This window comes from Schistocerca cancellata, chromosome 1 (assembly GCF_023864275.1).
Source record: "Schistocerca cancellata isolate TAMUIC-IGC-003103 chromosome 1, iqSchCanc2.1, whole genome shotgun sequence".
Classification (NCBI taxonomy): domain Eukaryota; kingdom Metazoa; phylum Arthropoda; class Insecta; order Orthoptera; family Acrididae; genus Schistocerca; species Schistocerca cancellata.
The window spans coordinates 1,130,512,840-1,130,536,345 of record NC_064626.1 but is presented as its reverse complement, the minus strand read 5'-3'; the positions used below and the strand labels follow the sequence as shown (position 1 = coordinate 1,130,536,345).

General features: G+C 38.6%; 1 protein-coding gene across 1 annotated transcript; it reads right to left on the bottom strand.

Annotated features, from left to right (window-relative positions):
- Nucleotides 1-2,244: 2,244 nt before the first annotated feature.
- Nucleotides 2,245-10,263, bottom strand: LOC126092657 (raf homolog serine/threonine-protein kinase Raf). The gene has a single exon (XM_049908382.1). The coding sequence runs from the start codon at nt 10,261-10,263 to the stop codon at nt 8,059-8,061; it is 2,205 nt and encodes a 734-aa protein (XP_049764339.1). The 3' UTR covers nt 2,245-8,058.
- Nucleotides 10,264-23,506: the final 13,243 nt, after the last annotated feature.

Genomic DNA, 23,506 nt, shown 5'->3' with positions numbered 1-23,506 from the left:
TTATAAATGGAAAAGATTGAAAGGGCAGCCAATACAAAAGGGAGCAAATACACACATACTGTAAAAGTTTCCCTATAGAATGTAACTGTTATATACCAAGTGTGGTGCACAAAATGAAACCACCATCTTGGTCTCCACAAAAATTACAGTTATGCATTTCAAAACATGTTGTGAACCACAAATTATAGTGCTTGATCTAGTTAATGAGAACTCCAATCTCTTAACAGTGGTTGGAAGTAACAAAACATTTCTAGGCGATACAGTAAATCACTCACAACTAAAATCTATTGTCCAAACAAATTGTAATTTCATCCGTGTATGAAGGAACCATGACAGTAAAATGTTTGAAGGAACAGTGGGTAAAAATGCCCAGGGTACCAAAGTCTGCAAAGAAAGGAGTTAATCCTCCACAAATTACCAAAATTGTCTCTTCTTTGCAACCTTGGTGATTTTTGTTACACAGACATATTTATTTTTGCAAGCATTAACCCAATTCCACCACTTAGTGCTTTACTACCCTTTAGCACATCACAAAAAGTGTTTGTTAGCTACAACTGAAGCCACGGAACAATATTATTTGAATATGGGGTGTCTGACAAGTGAAATGATGTGCAGCACATGAAATAATGTACAGATGCATTAAAAACAGCAGAGAATTCCAACACAAAGCTCAAGAATAATTCTTCTGATAATACACAATGAATGATAACTGTTACAGTGCTGAGCCAACAAAATAGTTTTCCAGGAAACAAAATTCTGTAATATATTACTTGAATCCAGATATCTCTTCCAAAATACTGCTTTATTACCTGAAAACTTCACAAGGATCAATTCAAAGTCTAACCTTGTAAAGGCTTCTTATTCAATTTTTCAATCCCCACACACCCAGAAGATCGATCACACGAAACATGTATGTTTGGCATTAGTACCTGGGAAAATATTTAATTTTGGTTTAAATCAGTTTTCTGTGGTTCATTATAAAGATATTATATTAGCATTTTCCAAAATGCATGGCTGGCCGGCCAACTTAACCACTCATTTGCTACAGCTTTTCAGAAATGTAATTATGCTTGCTGTTCCATCATTTGTCGTCTGAGCCATCAAATAGATATTGAAAGCAGCAAATTTATCCTTCAACAAACAGTCAATAAACTTACTCAATTACTTTAGTATCCTCCTAACAATAAAAAATTCACAGCACACAGAGATTTTACCACAAGTCAGCACTTCACTAAATACATTATTTACATTTCACTATGTACATTTTACATGAGAGTACAGGAGTACCGTGACAAGGGCCACTTAAATACTACTAAAGTCACAGAACTTGAGAGTATTTGCATTTGAATTCGCCTACCCAAAAAATAATACTAGCATTCCTGCTGCTATATACAACGTTCTTTATCACAACACCACTTCTACATCAATAGACAAATAATGTCCACAGCACACGCTAGGCATGAAGGAATGAAAGACATTTTTTCTTCTTGTAAATTGAACATTCATTAACATGTCAGTCTGTTTTCATGGCCATAAAACAATCATAGATGCTACCCATCAAAGAAATTAGGACAATACCACCAGCAAGTAAAGCATCACGTCAAAAGATAAATTACTGAATATTTCTACATAAGCATGTACCAGCTTTCCAATTCACCAGTGGTACACAATTAATAATTCCTGCACAGAAATACTTAAAAGGACACCATTTTTAACATATTTATTATTAATCATAGTTATATTTTATGTTGAAGTGGGTTGAAATACAAGATAAATCACAATGATTAATTCCTGTGACATCATTTCCAAGTTGTTTCTAAAGACTAATGAAAATAAGTAACTCCATAAATTATTACAAATTTGATGACATACAATAAAACCAACAGTTTTGTCCACAACAGAAATCAAAAGCATGCAAATTTTCTACAGTATTTTGCTCCCGCACTATACTTTCGGATTCTGTCCATGTTATACTGACTACTGCCACAGCCAAGCATCACATCTCTCTATAACATATTAAATACATAGGAATGAACAACTGATGTCTACATACTTTACAGTAAAGCAAGATTTTTGTGGTTTCAGTCTGCATACGTGCTGACCAACCTAGTTGAAACAGAAACTGGAGTTTTTGCAATAGAAAGCAAACGGTGAATAAATAATGATATGCAGACAGACCACTACACCTTTCCACCAACTGAGGTAGTGCTGTGCAGCAGACTGCCAGTATACCACTTAATGTGTATGTTGTTCTTTAACAAACTTGGTAACTACTGAGCAGACTGCTGTTCATGGGAGCAAACTTTATTGAAAATATGAATGCCAATGGCATACATTAATATTAAATAAGTAATTAACTCACTGCACAATTACTTGCATTTCTTTTATATTCTTGTACATGTAAAATTTCTGAAACACTTAATACTAAGTAATTTCAAAAACATTACAACATTCTGTCCACATCCTCATCGAAATGCTGCCTATATTGAGTGCATCATAAGCTTGACTTTTCTTGAATTGTCTCTGCAAGGAAATACTTTCAGATGCAACTGTATGATAGTTAGAGACAAATTTCTTAGCAAATTTCTGGGAAAAACTGTGTCTAGGTGTGCAAGAGGCTTGGGTTCCTTCATCTGTAGATAAAAAGAAGCAAAACAGTACAGAATGGCACTCTGTGGTAGATTCCAGTGGAAAGTGCTACTTTTTTACCAGCACTTTTTTTCTGAATAAGAAAGAATGAATGAGACACGAAGTTAAGGGTTGTGCAAGGAGGCGGGTAATACTTGGAAAGATGTATATCAAAACAATATTTCTCAACTACTGCCTCATGCAACAATCAACTTCTCTAGATATGAGAACTCTATTTTGCACATTCCTATTTGTATTGAAGTTAAATGCTATGTGACACCACTAAAACACGTTTACCCTCTCTGGCAATAAAATACATCAATAATTTGGCATTAGTTAACTTTTGTGGAAATAAATTCATAACATTACTTAGAAAGCAGCAGCTCGTGAACAATAGCAGACTTGTAACAGAGTAAACTCTTTCACTGTATAAATTAATTTCTTTCTTTTTCATGTCATACACCAAATAAAATTATTGTAACCAAGAGAAAGACAGCAATAGCAGAATCATAGACAATAGTAGATAGTAGAATCATGACAGCACACCTTCCGTCCAATTTGCCTTGAGTACTAACCACAAACTCTGCATTTGAAAGTCTAGCTGTACCTCTCATTCTTGGCTTTTTGGTTTGTTTTTCTAGTCTTACTTCATATTATGCTTCCTTCTTTATAGAGCATTTATCATGATCACAGTCCAAATCAAACTTTAATGTAAATAGTGAACACCTATAAAATTTAGTTTAAATTTTAAAGTAAAGAAAAAAATGAAAAACTGTGATGCACCCAGTGTATTGCAGTCTCTCTTCATATTCTGCATCTCTACAAATTAATCTCTTAAACAATACACAATGTCATAAGATATTTATATATGAAACTTTTATTTAAAATACGGATACAGATTCTGATTAAAACCCCTCATTTTTTCAATCTTTCAGTCAGTTAATTAACGATCGGGACCTCTGGGTGACAGATTGTAAAGCAAACTGTCAAGATTAAAATGGAAACACAATATGTGGGCCTAATCAAGATTTTGGGATGATAAAAACAAAATAAAGAAGTTTTAATTTTTTCTATACTCAATGTAATGCAGAAAGAGTGATATATCATCTTTCGGCTCTTTCTGCAAATTCTAATTGTTAATCTATCAAACATGAGACCAACTGCAACAGCAAAATTTCCCCAATTTCAAGTTTACTTGAGTCTTTCATCTAGTGCGAAAGGCAGACGCATACGTCAATAAACAAACAAAAATAATGAAAAAATCCTTTGCTGACGCAGCAGGGAGATGACTTTGCCATAAGCTGAGCTGATAAATCCTGGAAACTTTATTTCCCTTTCTTATAAGGTAAACAGAATTTAATCTGTAAGTACAGAACAGAAGACTGATTTACTCTTGTATCATACAGTCTCACTGACTATATAAAGTGTTTTCATTTAGTAGTACCCCAACCATATGCAGTAAATATTAAAATGTGCAATTCTTTATCAAATGTAGAGCATTTGTTCAGTGGTTAGTTTTCTGAATTAAAATAATTAGAAATTTTATTATTAAATGAAACAATGATTAGGGCTGTAAGAAACATTTACCTGGGCAATAATGTCTTACATGGCAAATTAGATCTAGAGAAATATTTTCCACTTCAGCTGCATTTATAAATTTGTTCTAAGAAATATTTGGCTTTGGGGCTCTCAAAATGCAAAACATGATTGAAAATTAAAGCCTTGAAGAAGCGACAAGAGTGTGTTCGGCCACACTCACAATAATCGATTTAGATTCAAAAGTACTCAGTAACAGTGACTTTAAACAGGATGGTGAATAGAAGTGTACATACATAAAGTTTTGAATGCGCATTACTGAAAGCATCACAGATATACTCCATATGCAGTTTTCAGAATTGAAATTACTGTGCCTAGACAAATACAGAACCAAAGGAACAGTGCATAAACTGAACATCTAAAACTGTACCTAAAAATTTCCCTTCATTACACAAAATAATTTGCAACTTATATAACATGAACACAACATGCTCTACTATTGAAGGTTATCAGCCGTGAGCTGCATAGAGAATGGTATTTTACTTTAAAGAGGCAATTTCACAATTTCCAGCAATCCTATAGTAACATTACATACAAAATTTGGCATTTTGCTAATAAATCTTACTCACATGCCTTTGCTCACAGCTTAAAGCACATGTCTGGACTGATATTATTCATATTTAATTATACATAACTATAAACGAAGAGTCACAGTTTCCATCTCTCATTTATATACAAATAAGAACAGTATTTAATAAATTATCCTCCTCACAAATAAATGAACCAAGCAGTGTTACTGATCAAATTCTTAAGTCTTCCTCTTTATATGGAAATACAATGATGACTGACAAAAAAGACTTGTGAGTGACAACATAATTAAAATGTGCTTTACAAGTGATCTGCAATTCTTGAAGCAAACTCGGAGCAAATTTCTTTCTATTTCATCCACTGAGACTTTGTAATGTGTTTACTGTAGAGCTGTCATGCCACATGTAACAAAAAATGTGTGTGTTACCCATTTATAAATACTATTGCACACTTGACAATGACACTGTGATAAGTAGCAGGTTACCATCCACTAAACAGGTACCAAAGACATTGGCATGTGATAAGTAGCAGGTCACTGTCCACTAAACAGATACTAGGTTTTGTGATTTAAGCAATGACCTGATGATCTCCACATTTTGAGTCCACTAAAGCAGTCGTTCCCAGTACAGGAATAAAATCAGATTCAATGCTGGTGCTTGAAATCTTTGTGCTGAAAAAGGTTTGTACTTTTTCAGTGAGAGGACACAAATAGCTTATGACAATCAAGCAAGTAGTCAATACAATGCCATATTTTTCCATTGACAGTTTACCGTAGCTTGTTCTACATCGTATCAAGAGGTCACAATTATGATATACGGAACACGCAAGTAACCAAATATCACAGTTCTTGGAAAAGCAAGAAGTATTTGTTACACCAATCCCTAAACACAAAAAGATGTATGTCCTTAAGACAGCAAAAAGCCAAAATGTTTTCTTAACTGTTTATCGGTAAAGATTTCAAGCAGAATCTGCATTTTACATCCATCTTTATACATTACACAACATTGTGTTTCAACATATTAATGAAACCTCTTCCAATTGCATAAATTAGCTATCTAAGCATTACACAGTCCTGTAACATTAGTTTCAGAGCCTGCTGAAGGTGCAATCTACATTTGCATTTTACTACACACTGAGTGCTCAAAATCATACACAGGGATCTAAACTTTACTGATAAGCAATTACAATGGAAAAAATAAAATTACCTCTATACGCAAACATATCTTGCGAAAGACAAAAATAGTATCAATACACTGTCTCAAATAAATGACATTTGGAACTGTCAGTCAATCCAGTTCACATTGAAGACTTTTTCATAATGTGCTCATAGTCTTTTAAGCTACTGTGAAAACATCCAAGTTCATATAATGAAATAGTTACAAACAACCAGAATATTTAATATTAGCATTCAATCAAAAATTCAGCACAACTGACGGAAATACAAGAGCATGAAACACAACTGCAGGTAAATATGAGCCAGGCTGCTTAAAATGAATAATCCATCACTGAGTTAAGTTCAGAAGATAAACATCTAAGTCTTCAAATGTGGCATATATTTTCTTAACTGGTAAATGTGAGAGGGAACCATAAGTGCAATTTAGCACTTGCTGTGTGACTTAGCCTCCTTTTCCCTTCTGTTTTCTGTGTATTTGGCCTAAACTGAATATGTTTTTCAACTGTATGGTACATTTTCTTTCAGCTAATCCATATCTTTTCTGTTGTTGCAAAGTGTGTCAAGGGCAGAAAAAGTTTCCATTTATGTGTTTTACCATATTATTCAGCACTTGTTTAGAAAGATTACAGGACATCATAAAAGAAGACACTATCCAAGTAATAGGAAACTCCAATAACCTGTGATATTTACAGATGAGAAAATGAAACAACCTAAATGTTCATTAAAAAAAAGTTGAAGGCTCATTTGTGGATGAACCTGCTAAATGAATGCTTTGACAGAAAAAAAGATAAATTCTATATCATAACATTTACTGCAAATATCACTTACACTATAAATAAATAACTCTTTCACATATACAACAGACTACAGAGAAATTCCTCAGCAGAACTGAATAGTGTAAGAATAGATACAGTTACAGTGAAATTCCTTTGTTCCTTATAAATATATTTCTTTATAATCAGCATAATATTATGAACATTAGGTCTATGCTGGAACACACATGCTGCCAATGCAAATGATAGCACTGGCTCTTTATTAATCCCATCATATAAATTCCTAAAGGGAGAGTTATGAGAAAAATGTGTCCTGTTTTCATTTCATATCCTGTATCTGGCATTCACTTATAAGCTGTCAAACAAGAGACCAGCTATCTGCTCTAATCTATTATGAACTCTCAGTGTAGCAGTATTTTACACCATTGTCACATAAATCAAATAATGCAACTCAAGAATGTGATCATTAAAAATGTGGGAAGATAATGGGCCCCCAGTAGTGTGATGGACACAAGTGACACACACACTATTGGTATTTTCTGCAATTATAACTACCTCTGAGCCTGAGGGAGCACTTCAGATGACCAACAAACAACAGTCTTCATATTTACTACGACTCAATGCCATTTTCTGCATTTTTATCTCTCAGTTCAGCAGTGAGAGAAGGAAAGGATTTATGAATAAAGATAGTAGTACATAATTTCATCTATTAACACACTACAATCCGCCGAACAGATTAAGATGTCCCTTCTCAACCCACATTTTAATTTTCAGTAAATAATTTTTGTCTTATTTATGAATAATAAATATAATTATGCATGCAATTTAACTTTTCAAAGTACTTGCCCTTGGATGGGCTATACTGCATTTTTACCTCCTTAAATACATTCATACAGAAATGTCTTAACTAGTGCTTTGAGAAAATGTAGCTAGCAAGCAATGAAATAGCACTGAAGAAGAGTAAAGAATTCATGCACACTACTACATACTAGGTATTTGATAAGAAAAATCCTAGCTTTATAAGTCCAACTTGCTGGCATAAATACTGAGAGATTAGAATGGCACTGGTTTTTTAGGAATTATTCAAAAGATCTATTCGTTTATCACAATTCTTTGGCAGATGAGGAAGATTGCATATATGCAAGTACTGTGCAGGCACAATTGCTAAATTCTACTCTGAACATTCTACTGTTGAAGACAATTGTGAAAAATAATTCCACAGTCATATTCAAATGATTTACGTTATTTTAGTATGGAAAGCTATGTTGTTCTACACAGCAATCGAGAAAAGTAAAAAAAAAAAAAAAAAAAAAAAGTAAAGGGGAAAAAGGAAAAGAAATTTACTACAGTCAAAGACAATTAAATGATACCACCAACAGAAAATGGAAAAGCTCCAAATTGAGAATTGATTGGGGTCTTAGGAGAGGCACACATATACAAAAAGTCATCTGACTGAAGCTGAGTACGGTTCAGGGTAGGTTCTGATGCTGATCTGTGTATTTTTGGTAATGACTGAAGAGCACTTTCTAATGAAGCAAGAATTTGTCTAAATAGAGGACGTTCATCCCTGTTCAATTTGATACAGTCCTCTGTAAGCCTACGAAGTGCTTTAGGAGTATCAGATCGCAAGTTATTGAGATCAGGTCGCAAATAGCCCCTACCAACCATGAACAAAATTTGATCTTTGTTATTTATGTTAGAGTATGGCAACTGACCAGCCAACAGTTCATACAGCACAATACCAAAGGCATAGACATCAGACTGGAAACTATAAGGGCTATCTTCTTGCATTCTGATAACTTCAGGTGCCATCCACAAAATAGAACCTGAGGGCTGTTGGAACTGTTGTGATCCAGACCACCTTGTTTTGACAGTGGCCAGTCCAAAATCACCTATTTTAACTGTGAGATCATCATGAAGGAATATATTGTTGCTCTTCAAGTCTCTGTGTATAATGTTTTTTGCATGGAGGTAGTCCATACCCTGCGCAGTTTGCCTCCCAATTTCAATAAGAGTCAATAACTCAAATTTTGTTTCTATCACATGTAAATGTTTGTACAAACTGGAACCTTCACACCACTGGGTAACTATTGCCAGCTGTGGCTTGCTCACACAACCCATAAACAGTAGGATGTTTACATGTCGAGTCTTCCGCAGGACAGCCACCTCGTTCTTGAAAGCCTGTAGTTGTGTAGGTGTGGGATCTTTCACATTGAGTGTCTTCACAGCAACTGGACCATGCCAATGTCCCTTGTATACAGTTCCAAAGGAACCCGAACCAATCCGAGGACCAATGAGAATCTCGTCCGCAGGAATCTCCCAATCCTCTATTGATTCTCGTGGAGGTCTCACCTTGTTACCACTCTCGTCGGCAGAACGTGCACGTGGTCTCCATGGTCGAAGAGTATTTGTTGGTGAAGCCTGCGCACTCTGGCTGTGGGATGGCTTTGTTGGACTGCCACCAGGACTGCATGTAGCACCTTGTCCACTGGTGCCTCCGAGGCCTTGGTGCATACCCACTGCCGACCGTGCCACACGACCTGCAAACTCATCCAGCAATGGACCTTCCACACCATGACCCACAAGGTTGTAACAAACGTTGGGGGCTGAGCTGGATCTCTCTCGAGCACCCAATGCTGGAGGGTGACGACGAGGCACTGACTGGCGTTGGGAGTGTGTTGACACATGCGAAGAACCAAAATCTGATGAAGTCTGCAAAATGCCAGCAGATGTCACAGGATTCTGGGCTAGTAAGATGCGGTAGTACGTGTCCTGCATGCGCACCTGTTGACACAATGCTGGAACACCAGTAGCGCATCGCTGATGAAAGCGGTAACCACAAGTCCTGCAGTAAAATCCTTGGAACAGCAAGCGTGTACAACACTCACAAAATGCCAGAGAAAAAAACGTTTTCCTTACAAAATTATGAGATATACTTGTCGTAATTGAAAACCTGTCTAGAATTTCAACAGTGATTTCTTCGCCCTCCAATGAGGATATGTCTGCCTCCCATGGAATGGAAATCTTACTTTGACCTCTGTACACTACGCACATTTCGGGAGTGAGCTTACGTAGTTTTAACGCTTTCGCCAATGCTTCCCTAAGAGTTTGGCCTGGTCTCACTTGCACTGTTGTTCTCTGCTGATTAGGTAGATGGGCACGCACCACTGACTTAAGAGGAGATCTTGGTACTAGTTTTGGAGAACTGTCACCACCACAACCACTGTTATTGTTACTGAAACCACTACGTTCACTTATATCCTGCGGGCTTTCACGTCCATTACTAAGTTGTTCGATTAATTCGTGTTCTTTTGCTTGGAACTCGTAAAGTTTGCTGGTCAATTCTTGGTACTCTGTCAGATACATTGACGGAGGATGCTGAAAACCTGCGAATTTTGCGTTGAGTGCGTCGATATTTTCGCGGGTCAGACGAATCATACTTTGAATGTTGTGAAGCTCGTCGTGCCTTGGGTCAACATCTTCGGCTTCTGTAGACTTCGATGGGCTATTTAACGATAATGTAGGAACTGTTCCATTAAACCTAGTCTCCCTTATGACTGCCATTTTCTCACCTATGTCACTGCCTTCTAGATAGTTTGTACTGGGCCTTCAACTGATGTAGGTAAATAACAAAGACGTTCGCTACTACAAAATAACGATGGCGAAAAGAGAACACATTTTATTTACAGTGAAATGTAACATTTGAAAGTAATGATAAATATTTCACGACGAATATACTAGTTTGTACCGCTCGTATGATTATATCTCCTGTGTCTCACAAATAAGAATACTGTATTCTGCAACCACGAAAGCAAGCTAGTTAATACTGGATTTCGTTTCCAGATACTGCATATAGTCTATATTTAAATGTAATTGCTACAGTTGAAACTGCGAAAGAGAAAGCATACACACAGGATGGGTTAAATGTTAACGGAACCAACTGGTCTAGCTACGACTCAATAATTTATTTGCACTGGGCGACTGATTGCTATGTCGTATACAGTACAGGAATGTAGGGCCTCGCACATCGATAATAAGAGTATGCAGAACACATCTAGAGTACTACTATATAACAGTGAAGGATAGCTAAACATCATCTACAGTAAAACATGACAACTCATTATTATGAGTCGATATAAACACTTATATCTTTTGTGAATAATTATATAATTTCATATTTTTTATCAACCACTTATCATGAAGACCTACAAAATATGGTGTACAATAAGAAGACAGTAGAAAATTCAGACCAGAGTAACTTCAGCGTAGTGAAACACAATGGTATCACTTTTAATAAAACTGAAGAAGTAGAAGACATTTTTAACCGCATCCCAAACTGGATGTAGTAGCTCTATTGATGAGGCCTTGGCGCTGTTTTAAAGAACGTGTCCCTCAGATGTCATGTGCAGTTTCAAATGTCACTGGTGTCACTGTAAATGAAATTGACGGGAAATAAGAGAAATAAGAACTAAAAACTCCACTGACATTGATGACAGACCTGTCAAAATTCTTAGACAGTGTTATCATCTTCTAAGTGGGAAACTTTGGTATGCTTTTAATGAATCGCAAAAACGTGGACTTAAGTATGCCACCGTTAAAACGTGTTGTAAAAACAATGATAAAATGGAAGCAACTTGTTATCATTCAGTTTCCGTTCTAATATGCTTCTGACAACTTGTTCACTGAAGGTCAGTTGACCACTTAAGAATACACAACTCACTGAACAAAATCTAATTTGATTTCCAGCGTGGTATATCAACTGAATATGGCATATTCTCATTTACCAACCAAACCTTCGAAATAATTAGAAGAATAATGTTGCATACTAGAACCTTTGGTGATCTGTCTGAAACTTTTGATGTCACACATCAGATTATTTCAAGGAAATCTGAGTTTTGTGGGTTATGTAGAATTAAATTCTATCTAAATGACAGAAAGCAGAAATTTTTGTTGAATGTCAGAAATGGAAAGCTGTATATTCAAGTGGAACGATGTCAATTATGGAGTCCCACAGGGCTCTGTGCTTCATCCCTTCCTGTTCATCACCTTTATTAACACTCATCCAGTCTGTGCTAGTTTTGGGAACCAGTTAACACATTACATTGATGACATGATTGTATGGTTATCAAACCAGTCAAAAACAATTTTGAGGCTATTATAAATAATTCTTGGAGACATTCTAAAATGGTTTGGTGCAAGTTGACTCTATAAATGCAGACATAACAAGTGCACTCATTTTCATGTGAACAAAAAATTGCGGGGAATAGGTTAACCATAAATGTAGTTGTCAAGACTTGATGAGTGTCATAACTTCTAATATCCTGGGCATATGTATTGACAGTAATTTTAAGTGGATGTATCATATTTTCCACTCCAAGAAAAGCTCAGCTGCGTTTCTCTGGGTCTAACAAGGCTGGGCCAACCAGGACAATGCATCGTTCCTCCTACGAACAAGATGCCCACAACAAAGTACGAGGGCTATCCACAAAGTACATTACGTTTTGGAATTAAAAATAAATAAAGTATTGGAAATTTTTTTATTATATACAGATGAAAGCCACACTTAAATACTACTTTTCTACATAGTTGCCATTTAAATTAAGGCACTTATCGTAGCGAAGGACGAGCTTGGAAATTCCTTCGTCGTAAAATTCGGCCGCCTGCGCCTTCAACCACGGGGTTACCTCTTCTTTTGGGACAGAAAAGGTGTGATTTTTGTGGATTTCCCAGAAAGAGGCACTACAATAAACTCTCAAAGGTATTGCCAAACTCTGCACAACCTCAGAAGAGCTATTACTCTCCTCATATACACATTTCTCATGTGATAACATAATCCAAAAGTACTATTTATCGACCGAAATACAATTAATTAGGTTATAGTTTCATAAAACACAATTTTTATGTCCATAGTATAAGTATGTTAGCATCTAAACTTATCACCAGTGTCATGTCAGTCAGAGAGGTTCGGACATTTGCCGCCCCGCTGTCTGCGCGCTTGTTCCATACCGAAAAGAGCGTCGCGGTGAAATACTGTGATTTATATTGTAGCCAATTACTCTCTTGTTATCGGACTTGACAATAAACCATTAATGTATTAGTTCTCGACAATAAATGTTCTTCTTCCCTTTACGCCATTGTTTCTTGTGTAGATGGGAGTAAAAACTGCTGTGACGAAATAATTTGCCAGCGCTCTTTCCTCTTATCGCACTCACACGTAACATGCATTTAGTTTGTAGCTGACTTGCACACAGTGATGACCCTGACGTGATCGTGTCCAAAGGAGTATGATAACAATGAAGAATATTTCCCGGCCGTGTAAAAGTGAGGGATGATGTCCTTAATATTTCGAGACACGCCGCGAGACTATTGCCCTTCTGGCCAAAGAGTTCCACCTTGCGGCTCGTGCTAGTGGAGTGAACACAGTTTCCATGAAGTTTGCACTCGTAGTGAGTCAATTGCAGCAGAAGTCCCAGACATCATTACATCCCCGCCACAGATTGTTGCATATGTCAAATTGCGAACTGAGCTCATATGCCGCGTATCTGCTTCATAAGAGGAAAGAGTACGCCAAGTACTCAAGCACTAAGGCGTCGGATATAAAAAGAGTTCGCAGCACTTACGCTACCTGCGAAGTACTGTGAATGCGAATACAGTTCCCGACGCATTGTTGCATATCTTGTGGAGCAGCAGACTGCCGGCGCAAGTCAAAGCAATAATAGCGACGCAGACGGATGTCTCCTTGGATAACGAAGCTGCCCTAGCCAACCGTATCCAAGACGCTATCTTTTCTGCCTCCGATACTGACTCGGCGGTAATTAGTGTGAGTACCTCAGTAGATGTGCGACGCGACTTCGATACACTATCCCAGAAGGTAAGGGCACTGGAGCAACAACTGAATAACGGCTTATGTAACAAAGTTGAAGCCTTGACAAAACTATTGAGCGAGCTTCTCGTCGATCGCGGTGCAAAGGACGATTGCCGACCGTGATCGCACAGCCCCTTTGCGCGCAATACTCCACGTCAGGATGACACGCCAATGCACGACATGCGTTGGCATCATCGGCGTTTAGGAGACGTATTTCTAGATTTCTGGAAAGGTTTTGACACCGTTCCTCACAAGCGACTTCTAATCAAGCTGCAGGCCTATGGGGTATCGTCTCAGTTGTGCGACTGGATTCGTGATTTCCTGTCAGGAAGGTCGCAGTTCGTAATAATAGACGGAAAATCATCGAGTAAAACTGAAGTGATATCAGGTGTTCCCCAGGGAAGCGTCCTGGGACCTCTGCCGTTCCTGATCTATATAAATGACCTGGGTGACAATCTGAGCAGTTCTCTTAGGTTGTTCGTGTGTGGCAGGTGGCAGTTGACGCTAAATAACGAAAAGTGTGAGGTGATCCACATGAGTTCCAAAAGAAATCCGTTGGAATTTGATTACTCGATAAATTCTCAAGGCTGTCAATTCAACTAAGTACCTGGGTGTTAAAATTGCGAACAACTTCAGTTGGAAAGACCACATAGATAGTATTGTGGGGAAGGCGAGCCAAAGGTTGCGTTTCATTGGCAGGACACATAGAAGATGCAACAAGTCCACTAAAAAGACAGCTTACACTACACTCGTTCGTCCTCTGTTAGAATATTGCTGCACGGTGTGAGATCCTTACCAGGTGGGATTGACGGAGGACGTCGAAAGGGTGCTAAAAAGGGCAGCTCGTTTTGTATTATCACGTAATAGGGGAGAGAGTGTGGCAGATATGATACACAAGTTGAGCTGGAAGTCATTAAAGCAAAGACGTTTTTCGTCGCGGCGAGATCTATTTACGAAATTTCATTCACCAACTTTCTCTTCCGAATGCGAAAATATTTTGTTGAGCCCAACCTACATAGGTAGGAATGATCATAAAAATGAAATAAAAGAAATCAGAGCTCGAACAGAAAGGTTTAGGTGTTCGGGAGTGGAATGGTAGAGAGATAGTATGATTGTGGTTCGATGAACCCTCTGCCAAGCACTTAAATGTGAATTGCAGAGTAATCATGTAGATGTAGATGTAGATGAAGCCCAAAAATGTAATTTACCCTGCGAGTACGGAAATACCAAACAGCAAGCAGAAATCGGTGCGCCTACCTGCGCCTCTACCCGCCTGTTCTTAACAGACCGCAAGTTGGGCCGTAAATTTTTGATAGACATCGTCTCCGATCTGAAAATTCTGCCGAGGGGTAGGATGCACAAATATAGCCCGCCCAGAACCTTCAAGCGGTCAGCAGCGAATAATTCAGACTTTCTGATTAATGGTACATAGTACGCCACGCGATATCTGTAAATTAATCGTAGCAGACGTCGCAGAACCAGTTATTGGTGCGGACCTGCACGCCCACTAATACCTGTTGCCTGACATCGACGACACCTGTCTCCGATGCGGAGTCACCGGGTTGTCAGCGACCAGTTACCGACGCCATGAGGCCAGCTCCGATGTCAAACTCATCCAGACGAACATCAGACGAGTGTGCCAGACTGCTCGACCAGTTTCCTGCACTCACAAGGCCTCCGGGGGGCCCTGATCAGGAATATCATGGCATCGTTCATTACATCAATACCACAGCAGGCGCTTTCGGTTTCGTGTGTACCTAGACGCTTAGCTCTAGACAGACACGCTATCGCCAAAGCCGAGTTTGATGCTATGCTTATACGTCCATGTAGTGGTCCCTGGTCATCCCCGCTGTATCCCGTCCCTAAGAAGAACTGCGCACGGAAACCGTGTGGCGATTACCTGAATGCTCGCATCGTTCCCGTCCGATACCCGGTTCCTCATGTCGAAGATTATAATCGTGCTCTGAGTGGAAAACGTGTGTTTAGCGTCCTTGACTGCGCCAAAGCGTACACACAGATTCCGGTAACGGAGGAAGACATGCCAAAGACAGCAATAATCACGCCTTAAGGTCTGTTTGAGAGCCTGTTTATCCTTTGTCCTCTGTAATACAGCCCAAATGTGGCAAAGGTTTATTGACTCCGCCCTACATGGCATGTCTTAGTGTTTTGCTTACCTTGAACACTTTCACATCAACTCCGACACTCCAGAATTGCACCAGCAACACCTGGCATAGGTCTTCGAGCGCCTGAGTGCGCATGATATCGTCCTGAACGTGTAAAAATGAGTGTTCGGACGACTGGAAGTGACATTTTTGGACCCGAATTTCAACGGAAAGGTCGCGTCCATTACCTGATAAAGTAGAGGCTGTGTTAAAGATTCCTCGTCCGGCAACAGCATAAGATCTGCCCTGTCCACGCTTGAATAAGGCGTTATCCTATAATTATATCCTCGCTTTTTTATGGAGAATTTTTCGCCAGCCACGACAACACGCAAACAAATGGAGTAAAAATTCAACAAATAACTCACTACAATCACATTTAATGCTCGCATTGGGTATGATGTTCACAGAAGAGCACAATTAGTGAACGCTCATTGGCTGCCAGAGGATGTGTGACATCAAGTTCGTGGAGCAAGCCCCAACTCCACTGCCTTTCTATCCGAACCCAAATATGGTTGTTCAGTCGCTCGCGATGGTCACACTTGGTGTTTATATCCAGGCTCATCTCTATGCGATGCTCGGAAAATCTGCTTCTCTGTAGATGACTCGCACATCAAGTTTCATTCCCTCTTCCTGCGTGCAACTCCCCAGCTTTGTAGTCAAGCCACTGTCACCTAGTGTAGCTATATTTACGCTGACAGTAATGGGTTTGCGGTATTGTGATGACCTGTGCAGACACAAAAGTGGCGACAGCGGATATTCTTAGAAGTGTGACGCTTTTCTTTTTCTTTCTTTTCTCATAGCGTTAATTTGTGGCTACTGTGGATCTGGCATTTTGCAATGCTGGCAGCAGCAGTTATGCCTCCAGGAGCACCAATGAAAGCTGCAGCATAAGTACATGCAGGAACTATTCAAACAGAATGCGGAATTGCTCTGTTCTTACGTTATAATGGTGGCAGGCAAAGTGCCTGCAGAGAAGCTTTCTTCCCTGCTGCCCCGCTGTTTGCCGGCTTCAACAAGTCTGCGAAAAGGTGGGAAAATTGCCTGCAATAGTTCTTGGCGCACTTCCAGATAAGGCATATCGGCAGTCCCACTGGTAAAGCTGACTTGTTGTTGTCCAACACTGTAGGGTTGTACGAAATCATGTAAAATTTGAAGTCCACGAACGAGTGTGAGAAACTTCACTTCTAGGTACTCTGTCAGTTACTGTAGCAGTATTTTCACCACCAGACCCCAGTTGCCTGGTTGCAATTTAACCAGCACAACAAGCACCCTGGGCAGTCATATGCAGCTTGGAGCGACTTGCAAGGTCTCTTGAGCAAGTGTCAGTTCGGATGTCCCTAGTGTGCTGTTATGTATGTGAACTCGCTAATTTGGGATATGTTTCTCCACATAGCACCTTATCACAGGGTCCAAACTAGGGGACTGGCCTTACCCAACTTCTGCTTAGCCAATGTTGCCCAGATTGTATGGTGGTGGCCAGTAATGTGCTTTCCTATAATTTGCAGCTGGTGAAGTTAGAAACACATGGTAAACAGCCCCCCCCCCTCCATGCCCCATAGGGCTGGCTAGTTGAACATGTGCTTCATTGAGTTGCCGTATCATCACTCCTTTGAAAATTTGCATGTGCCTTCGGCCACAGCATCATGGTGGTTACAAATAAGTCAAAGAGTTGTGGTCCTCGAGCGTGATGTTCTTTAGGGTCTCGCCATTGCTCTCCTTCTGCATGTGTTTCCGCTCAATGGGCCAGCTGGTGGTCTTGTCACAGCTGTCGTGTTATATATTAGACATGATTGCCCACAGGTAGGCGTAGTGTGTGGAGTATGTCAAGGACTGTGATATTTGACATCAGTTTGCGACAGCTGGCGAGACACTGGGCAGGCGTCAGAGGTCCCAGCGTTGGAGGCTATCTCTAACGCCCCAGAAGCATTTCCACAGCGTATTCTGCTAACACTGACTGTCGATGGGTGAGCGACGGTGTTTTAGATAGACACAGGAGCAACGATCAGCCTCACTTACTTAGACACATACAGACTCTTTGATTGCCCTGCATTGCAACAGCCACTACAATGAGTTGTGCCCTACAGTAAACAGTGTATTCCATTGAAAGGGGAACTTCTTTGCTTCAGTATATTATAAGAATGTGAAATGGCAACTTACATTGTTAGTGATTAATTCACATTGGCACCAAATATTTTTGGGTTAGATGACTTTCCTGTTTTTGGCTTCCAGATGGTAGACAAATTTAATATCTCAGTCATTCCCCTTTGTAACGCTATGCATAAGTAGGCGTGCTAATCGGCCACCTATAATTGGTATGAGGTGAGTTGAATTTGTTTGCAAACTTGTGCAGACTCAGGCATTAAAGCAAATCTGAATACATCTGTGATTCAAGAGAAATGATGTGCATCCATTGACACAATATTTTCAATATCTTTAAAACTATGTAAGTTAATATTTTACAGAGAATAAATACTTTCACAATGAACTTCTGAATTAACAACTTTTAAATGCTTCATGCTATTATAACATACGATATATCAGATGATAGCATTGCACTATAGCTATCATGTCTGAAAGCTACATATTGGTATCTTTTTTATTTACTGATTCATTATTTTTTCATATCTTCTCATTACGCAAATGTTTATCTGAATTGTATTCTCCACAATTACACAGTAAATAAACACAGCACGAATACCTCGTATATTGCCATACTCGTGTATTTATTTAATGAAGAGTTCACACACACGTGTGCACACACACACACACACACACACACACACACACACACACACACACACACACACACATACACACACACACACACACTAGTGATCTCTGGGCCATTTTCTGTACCGCAACTTCCCATTTGCTATCCTGAGAAACTGAGTCAGCACCCCTCCATAATGAATGAGATGTTGAGCTCAGAAAGAGAAAGAGGTGTTACTATTGTGTTATGCCTAGCTTGGGGGTAAGTATATGCAAAACGGGAAAAAAAGGGAAAAAAACGAAAAGTGAAGGTGTTATGTGGAATGTTGGATGTTTTATAATCATTATTGTTATTATTTATTTGATAACATTTTTTTTATCAAACAGCTACTCTCTTTTATCTAAGTAATACTTCAATGTATAAAATGTATTGCATAACAGGTAATTTTTAGCTGCCTTTTTAAATAAGTGTATTTTATTCAATTTATTTAATCTCTTTTGGTAATTTATTGTACAGTTTTATTCCTTGTTAGAAAATGCTGTTTTGAGTTTTATGTTTATTTCTTCTAAGTAAATGTAAGTTGAGTCTGTCTCTTGTTGCACGGTCACGGACAGAGCTGTTTGTGCAGTAATTACCAATGTTATTTTTGATGTGTACAATTGACTGGTAAATGTATTCACACGCATCAGTTAAAATCCCCAGTGTCTTGAACAGATCTTTACAATGAGCTCGACTAATAGTTTTGGATATTATTCTTATGGCTCTTTTCTGGAGTTTGAAAATTGTGTTCGTATTTTGTGCGTTTGTTACCCAAAAAAGAATGCCATAGCTAAGAATTGAGTGTACACATGAATAATATGTAACTGAAAGACACCGAATGTTACACACAGATGATAGGATTCTAAGGGCATAACATGCTGATGACATTCTGTTTGCAAGTTCCTTTGTGTGTTCACACCACTTCAACTGAGAATCAATATTCATATCTAGAAATTTTGCAATTTGTTACAGAGTCTACAGACGTCTTATACCATAAGGCATACTGTAAGCTGAGTAGCCTAAACGCAAAGCCCACTAACTGCATGATAAGTAACACTGAGATAATCACGAAACACTCTTCCCATCCAAACGACAGCACATTGTCAGCGAGAATGTTATTGTTGCGTATAAATTTGTTACAGCACAGCCAGTCTAAAGCTGAATAAGAAAAATACCCATTTTCGTCGTAACAGACTGAAAGGTAGCTTTGAATGTCTAGATTGGTAAGTCTGATGTCTGTTCATATGCTTTGCGCCCAGAGATGGCAGGGCAAAAGCCACGCCTATTGGGCATTTAGCGGTTGCACCCGAAGACAACATGCGGTTGGCTGCTTTTGAAACTGAACACGATTTTCGACAGCCATGTTGGTTCATGCAGTTGATATTGCATGTGTAAATGCATGAGCAGAGTACAAGAAAAACGCATCAGAATTAGATGTTCCTAAAAATAAGATACTTGATTTGCCTCGCTTTAGGGCAAGTGTGGTCAAAGTACTGACAAAAATAGATAAGCCAGCTGCCAGGAAAAGGGGTGTCCAACTAGTGAAAGTCTGTCATCTACAAGTACTTCAAAATGAGTCAATGTGAAAGTTCGTCCAGAAGCTGATGTTCATTTCGACAATGCTGGGCATCTTACAGTGTTCAGTGACAAAAAAATCATTTGACAGGTGCAAGAAACTGGATTGCAAAATCAAATTTTATTGTGTAAAATGTAACATTGACTTCTGTCTGGATAGAAAAAAGTTGTTTCTTTGATTATCATTCTCCACAAGGGTACAACCATAGTTTATGTAGATAATCGTTAAGTAAGCCTTTTGTAATTTATGTATTTTGATGAAATAAAATCAAACAAAATACTTTGAGTTTTCGACTTATACTGCACCCACTTGAACACAATGTCCTCATTTGGGGACGCATTGTACCCCTCTTGGGGGGCACCTCGGAATATTTCATACATCCGAAAAATCATAATTTAATTCGAAGAACTGGATAGCAAAGCCACGATTTTTTTTTCAAGAAAAAATAATTCGTGACCGAAAAGGTTAAATAAAGAAATGTTATAAACATTTGGTGACACTCAGACCATTCATGACAAATATAAATAAAGGTTTGTCCATAAACAAATAAGCTAGTATTCTTGTGCAAGTGCATTGAGAATAAAATTGCCAGTAAATACGCTTTACACAATTATTTAGACCTGCTTGTCAGAAACATCTTTTAGCATTCTTTTACAAAGTTGGTGTCAAGTAACACATGACTGACCATTTCTTAAATTAAGATGATTTTTTTATTATAAATTGTAATTAATATTTAAATAAAGTTACTGGCAAAATAGTTAACTCTTCATTAAATAAATACACAAGTATGACAATATATGAGGTATTCATGCTGTGTTCATTTGCTGTGAATATTAAGACCACATTCTGCCTGCCTTCACACACCAGCTGGCGAGCGTTGCTACAGCATGCATATTTGTATCGTGCCTTGTGCTATAAAAAAGGCTATGGATTTGAAAGTTCTGCGCTATGTATGTAGCTCCACGTCCCATGCACATAATCCATGATCTGTGCTCGTGACATGTATACATCGAGGTCAGTGATCACATGCACAGCTGGTGATATACAGCTGGTGGTTCATCATGCCGCTCTGGGCACCTAAAAATTTTGGATTTCTCCTTATCACTTTTAAAAGTTGTAATATTTTGTGGTCCTGTGCGAGTTTTGGATACCATAGCCTTTTACAATGGCCTGAAATTATTTGTGCGACAACCAGAAGGCAATGGAGAACGTGCTGCTCAATAATCATCAGTCCAAATCTCCATACTTCAGCTCATTGAAACTGAAATAAAAGTTCTTATACTCTAAGAATAATTCGGAGGAATCAGGAATAACAGTGATAAATAAAAAGTCTACTGTCATTTATCTCAGCAGTATATTCTGACGAAAGTTTTGAAAGTCATTAAAGCTTATTCTAACATACTCAGCACTTCACACTGCTCAGAAACGATTTCTACTCTTTGTTTCTAAATTTTAATTACTTAAATATGGAGAACTATCTCACATATTCGCCATGTGGTTTTCTATGATACAGCTGGTAGCACAAGAAACAGAACTTCGAATATGAAACATGGGCTTTCAGTTAAATTATTAAACCAAGTAAGTTTACTTTTACACAGTTTCGCAAGACATTCGACCGAAAAACAATCTGCCTGTAGTCATTAACGCCATCTGAGGAATAAGGAGACGTAGACATGGACAGAATGAGGGCACATTCTGTAACAGAGCGGAACACACTTCCAAAAGTGCTTCCATCATCTGCAACAGTGCTCATCTAGCACCCTTTATGACTACAAAATTATTTATATCGATGATAGTGAAAGACCGACAATGATTTCAGTTTTTCTCTAAGTAAGTCTATAATCTGTTTTTACTGTATAACATTATCAGCCCAATAACTTTTAAACTTTCACCTCCAGAATTTTTTCCAATGGAACTAATGGTAGATAGCGGCTATGAACTGTCTCTTCCTAATTTTCTGTTCGTTTATTACATTACAATATCATAGTAAAAGTTGGTACAGTTTCATTATTACTTCCATCAATTATGGTGCTATCATTTTAGCTTAGTAAGTTACGTTTTTCTAGTTTTTGGCACAGAAATTGATTTTTAGCTGCTATTCAAAAAGTAAAGAAAAAAGCTAAATGAAAACTTCTGCTAATGTAGCGATGGAGGGTTGGTGTGGCCTGCTTGGTGTAGTCAGAACGTTGACAATATTGGGGTTTGTTTGTTTCCATAACTAAACTTTATAGTGGAGTTGAGAGACCGTAGAGCCTCCTTGGTTGCTTTAGGTTTGTGGTTCCGGCGAGCAGAAGAAGAGGAGAAGTCTGACAAGGGTGCTAATCTGTCCCTGTGATATAAGGATTGGTAGTTTATTTAAATTTAAACTCACTTATATATGTGAGCTGTCTGACCAGTAAATCCACTAACAAATATATACATCTAGCTTCATCAGCTGGATCTCCTTTCACTTCTCTTATTACTATGAGACCAGAGCCACTTTGCTTTTGGCTCTACTCACTGTTAGATACACTATCTTCGGAACCTAATTCAAAGACAAGTACTGTTGCAGCCACTCATTCTGCCGTCTATTAACTCAGTGGACACTTGAACTATTCCACAGGAGACAAGTGCTTCTGCAGCTAGTTGTTCCTGCTAAAAACTGAAAACAAGGCACTACTATTTGAGACAAAGGCAAACTGTCTTCATTCGAGAAGATGAAAAGATGAATCAAACGTTTTCTGCATTGCTGAATTATTGCTTTCTCATATGTGAAATTCTATCGCTGCATCTACTGCTGTTGTGGCTACTACTCATAGCTGCCATCCTTTCACTGCATCCAGTTGCTGGTTGATGCTCACTGGATACACCATCTCCTGTTGTATTGGACTTCCACCTGAACTGCTTTGGTACTGCCTTCGTTGCCCCTTTTACATACCTCTCGAAGGTCTTTCTTATTTCGGTACAATGCTGTGTATATGCTTTCCCCTTGTTTCCAATTTATTTTTTGGTTTCCTGGAAGGTTCTGAGTCCGTGTGCATTCTCGTAGCCAGAGTCCCTGGTTAGAACTTTCTGACATGGAGTACTTGAAGGTTCCCGGACATACGATTCTTGTGGCTCAACCAGCTGGTCTTTACCCTTTACACTGGTGTTATTCTCAGCGCCTCATCTTCTCTCAGAGCACCTGTGTGACAGAGCGCCTGTCCGCCTCTGTCGTTAAGTAGAACAAGCAGGTGTGCTTATCTTAGGACTTTATAATACGTTTGCTTAATATCGTTAATATTCAATTAATCTATAGTCACGACACTCACTTGCAAACATGCAAATTTGCATGCATGTAATGTTATGTACAGACAGAGTCAAACCATCGCTATGACCTCTGTATAGAGGACCACGTCTAGTTGTCAAAAGAGGAAAATGTAATGGTAAAGCTACTACAGTCTCAATCGAAAGAGTAAAACCTGCATATATTGTAC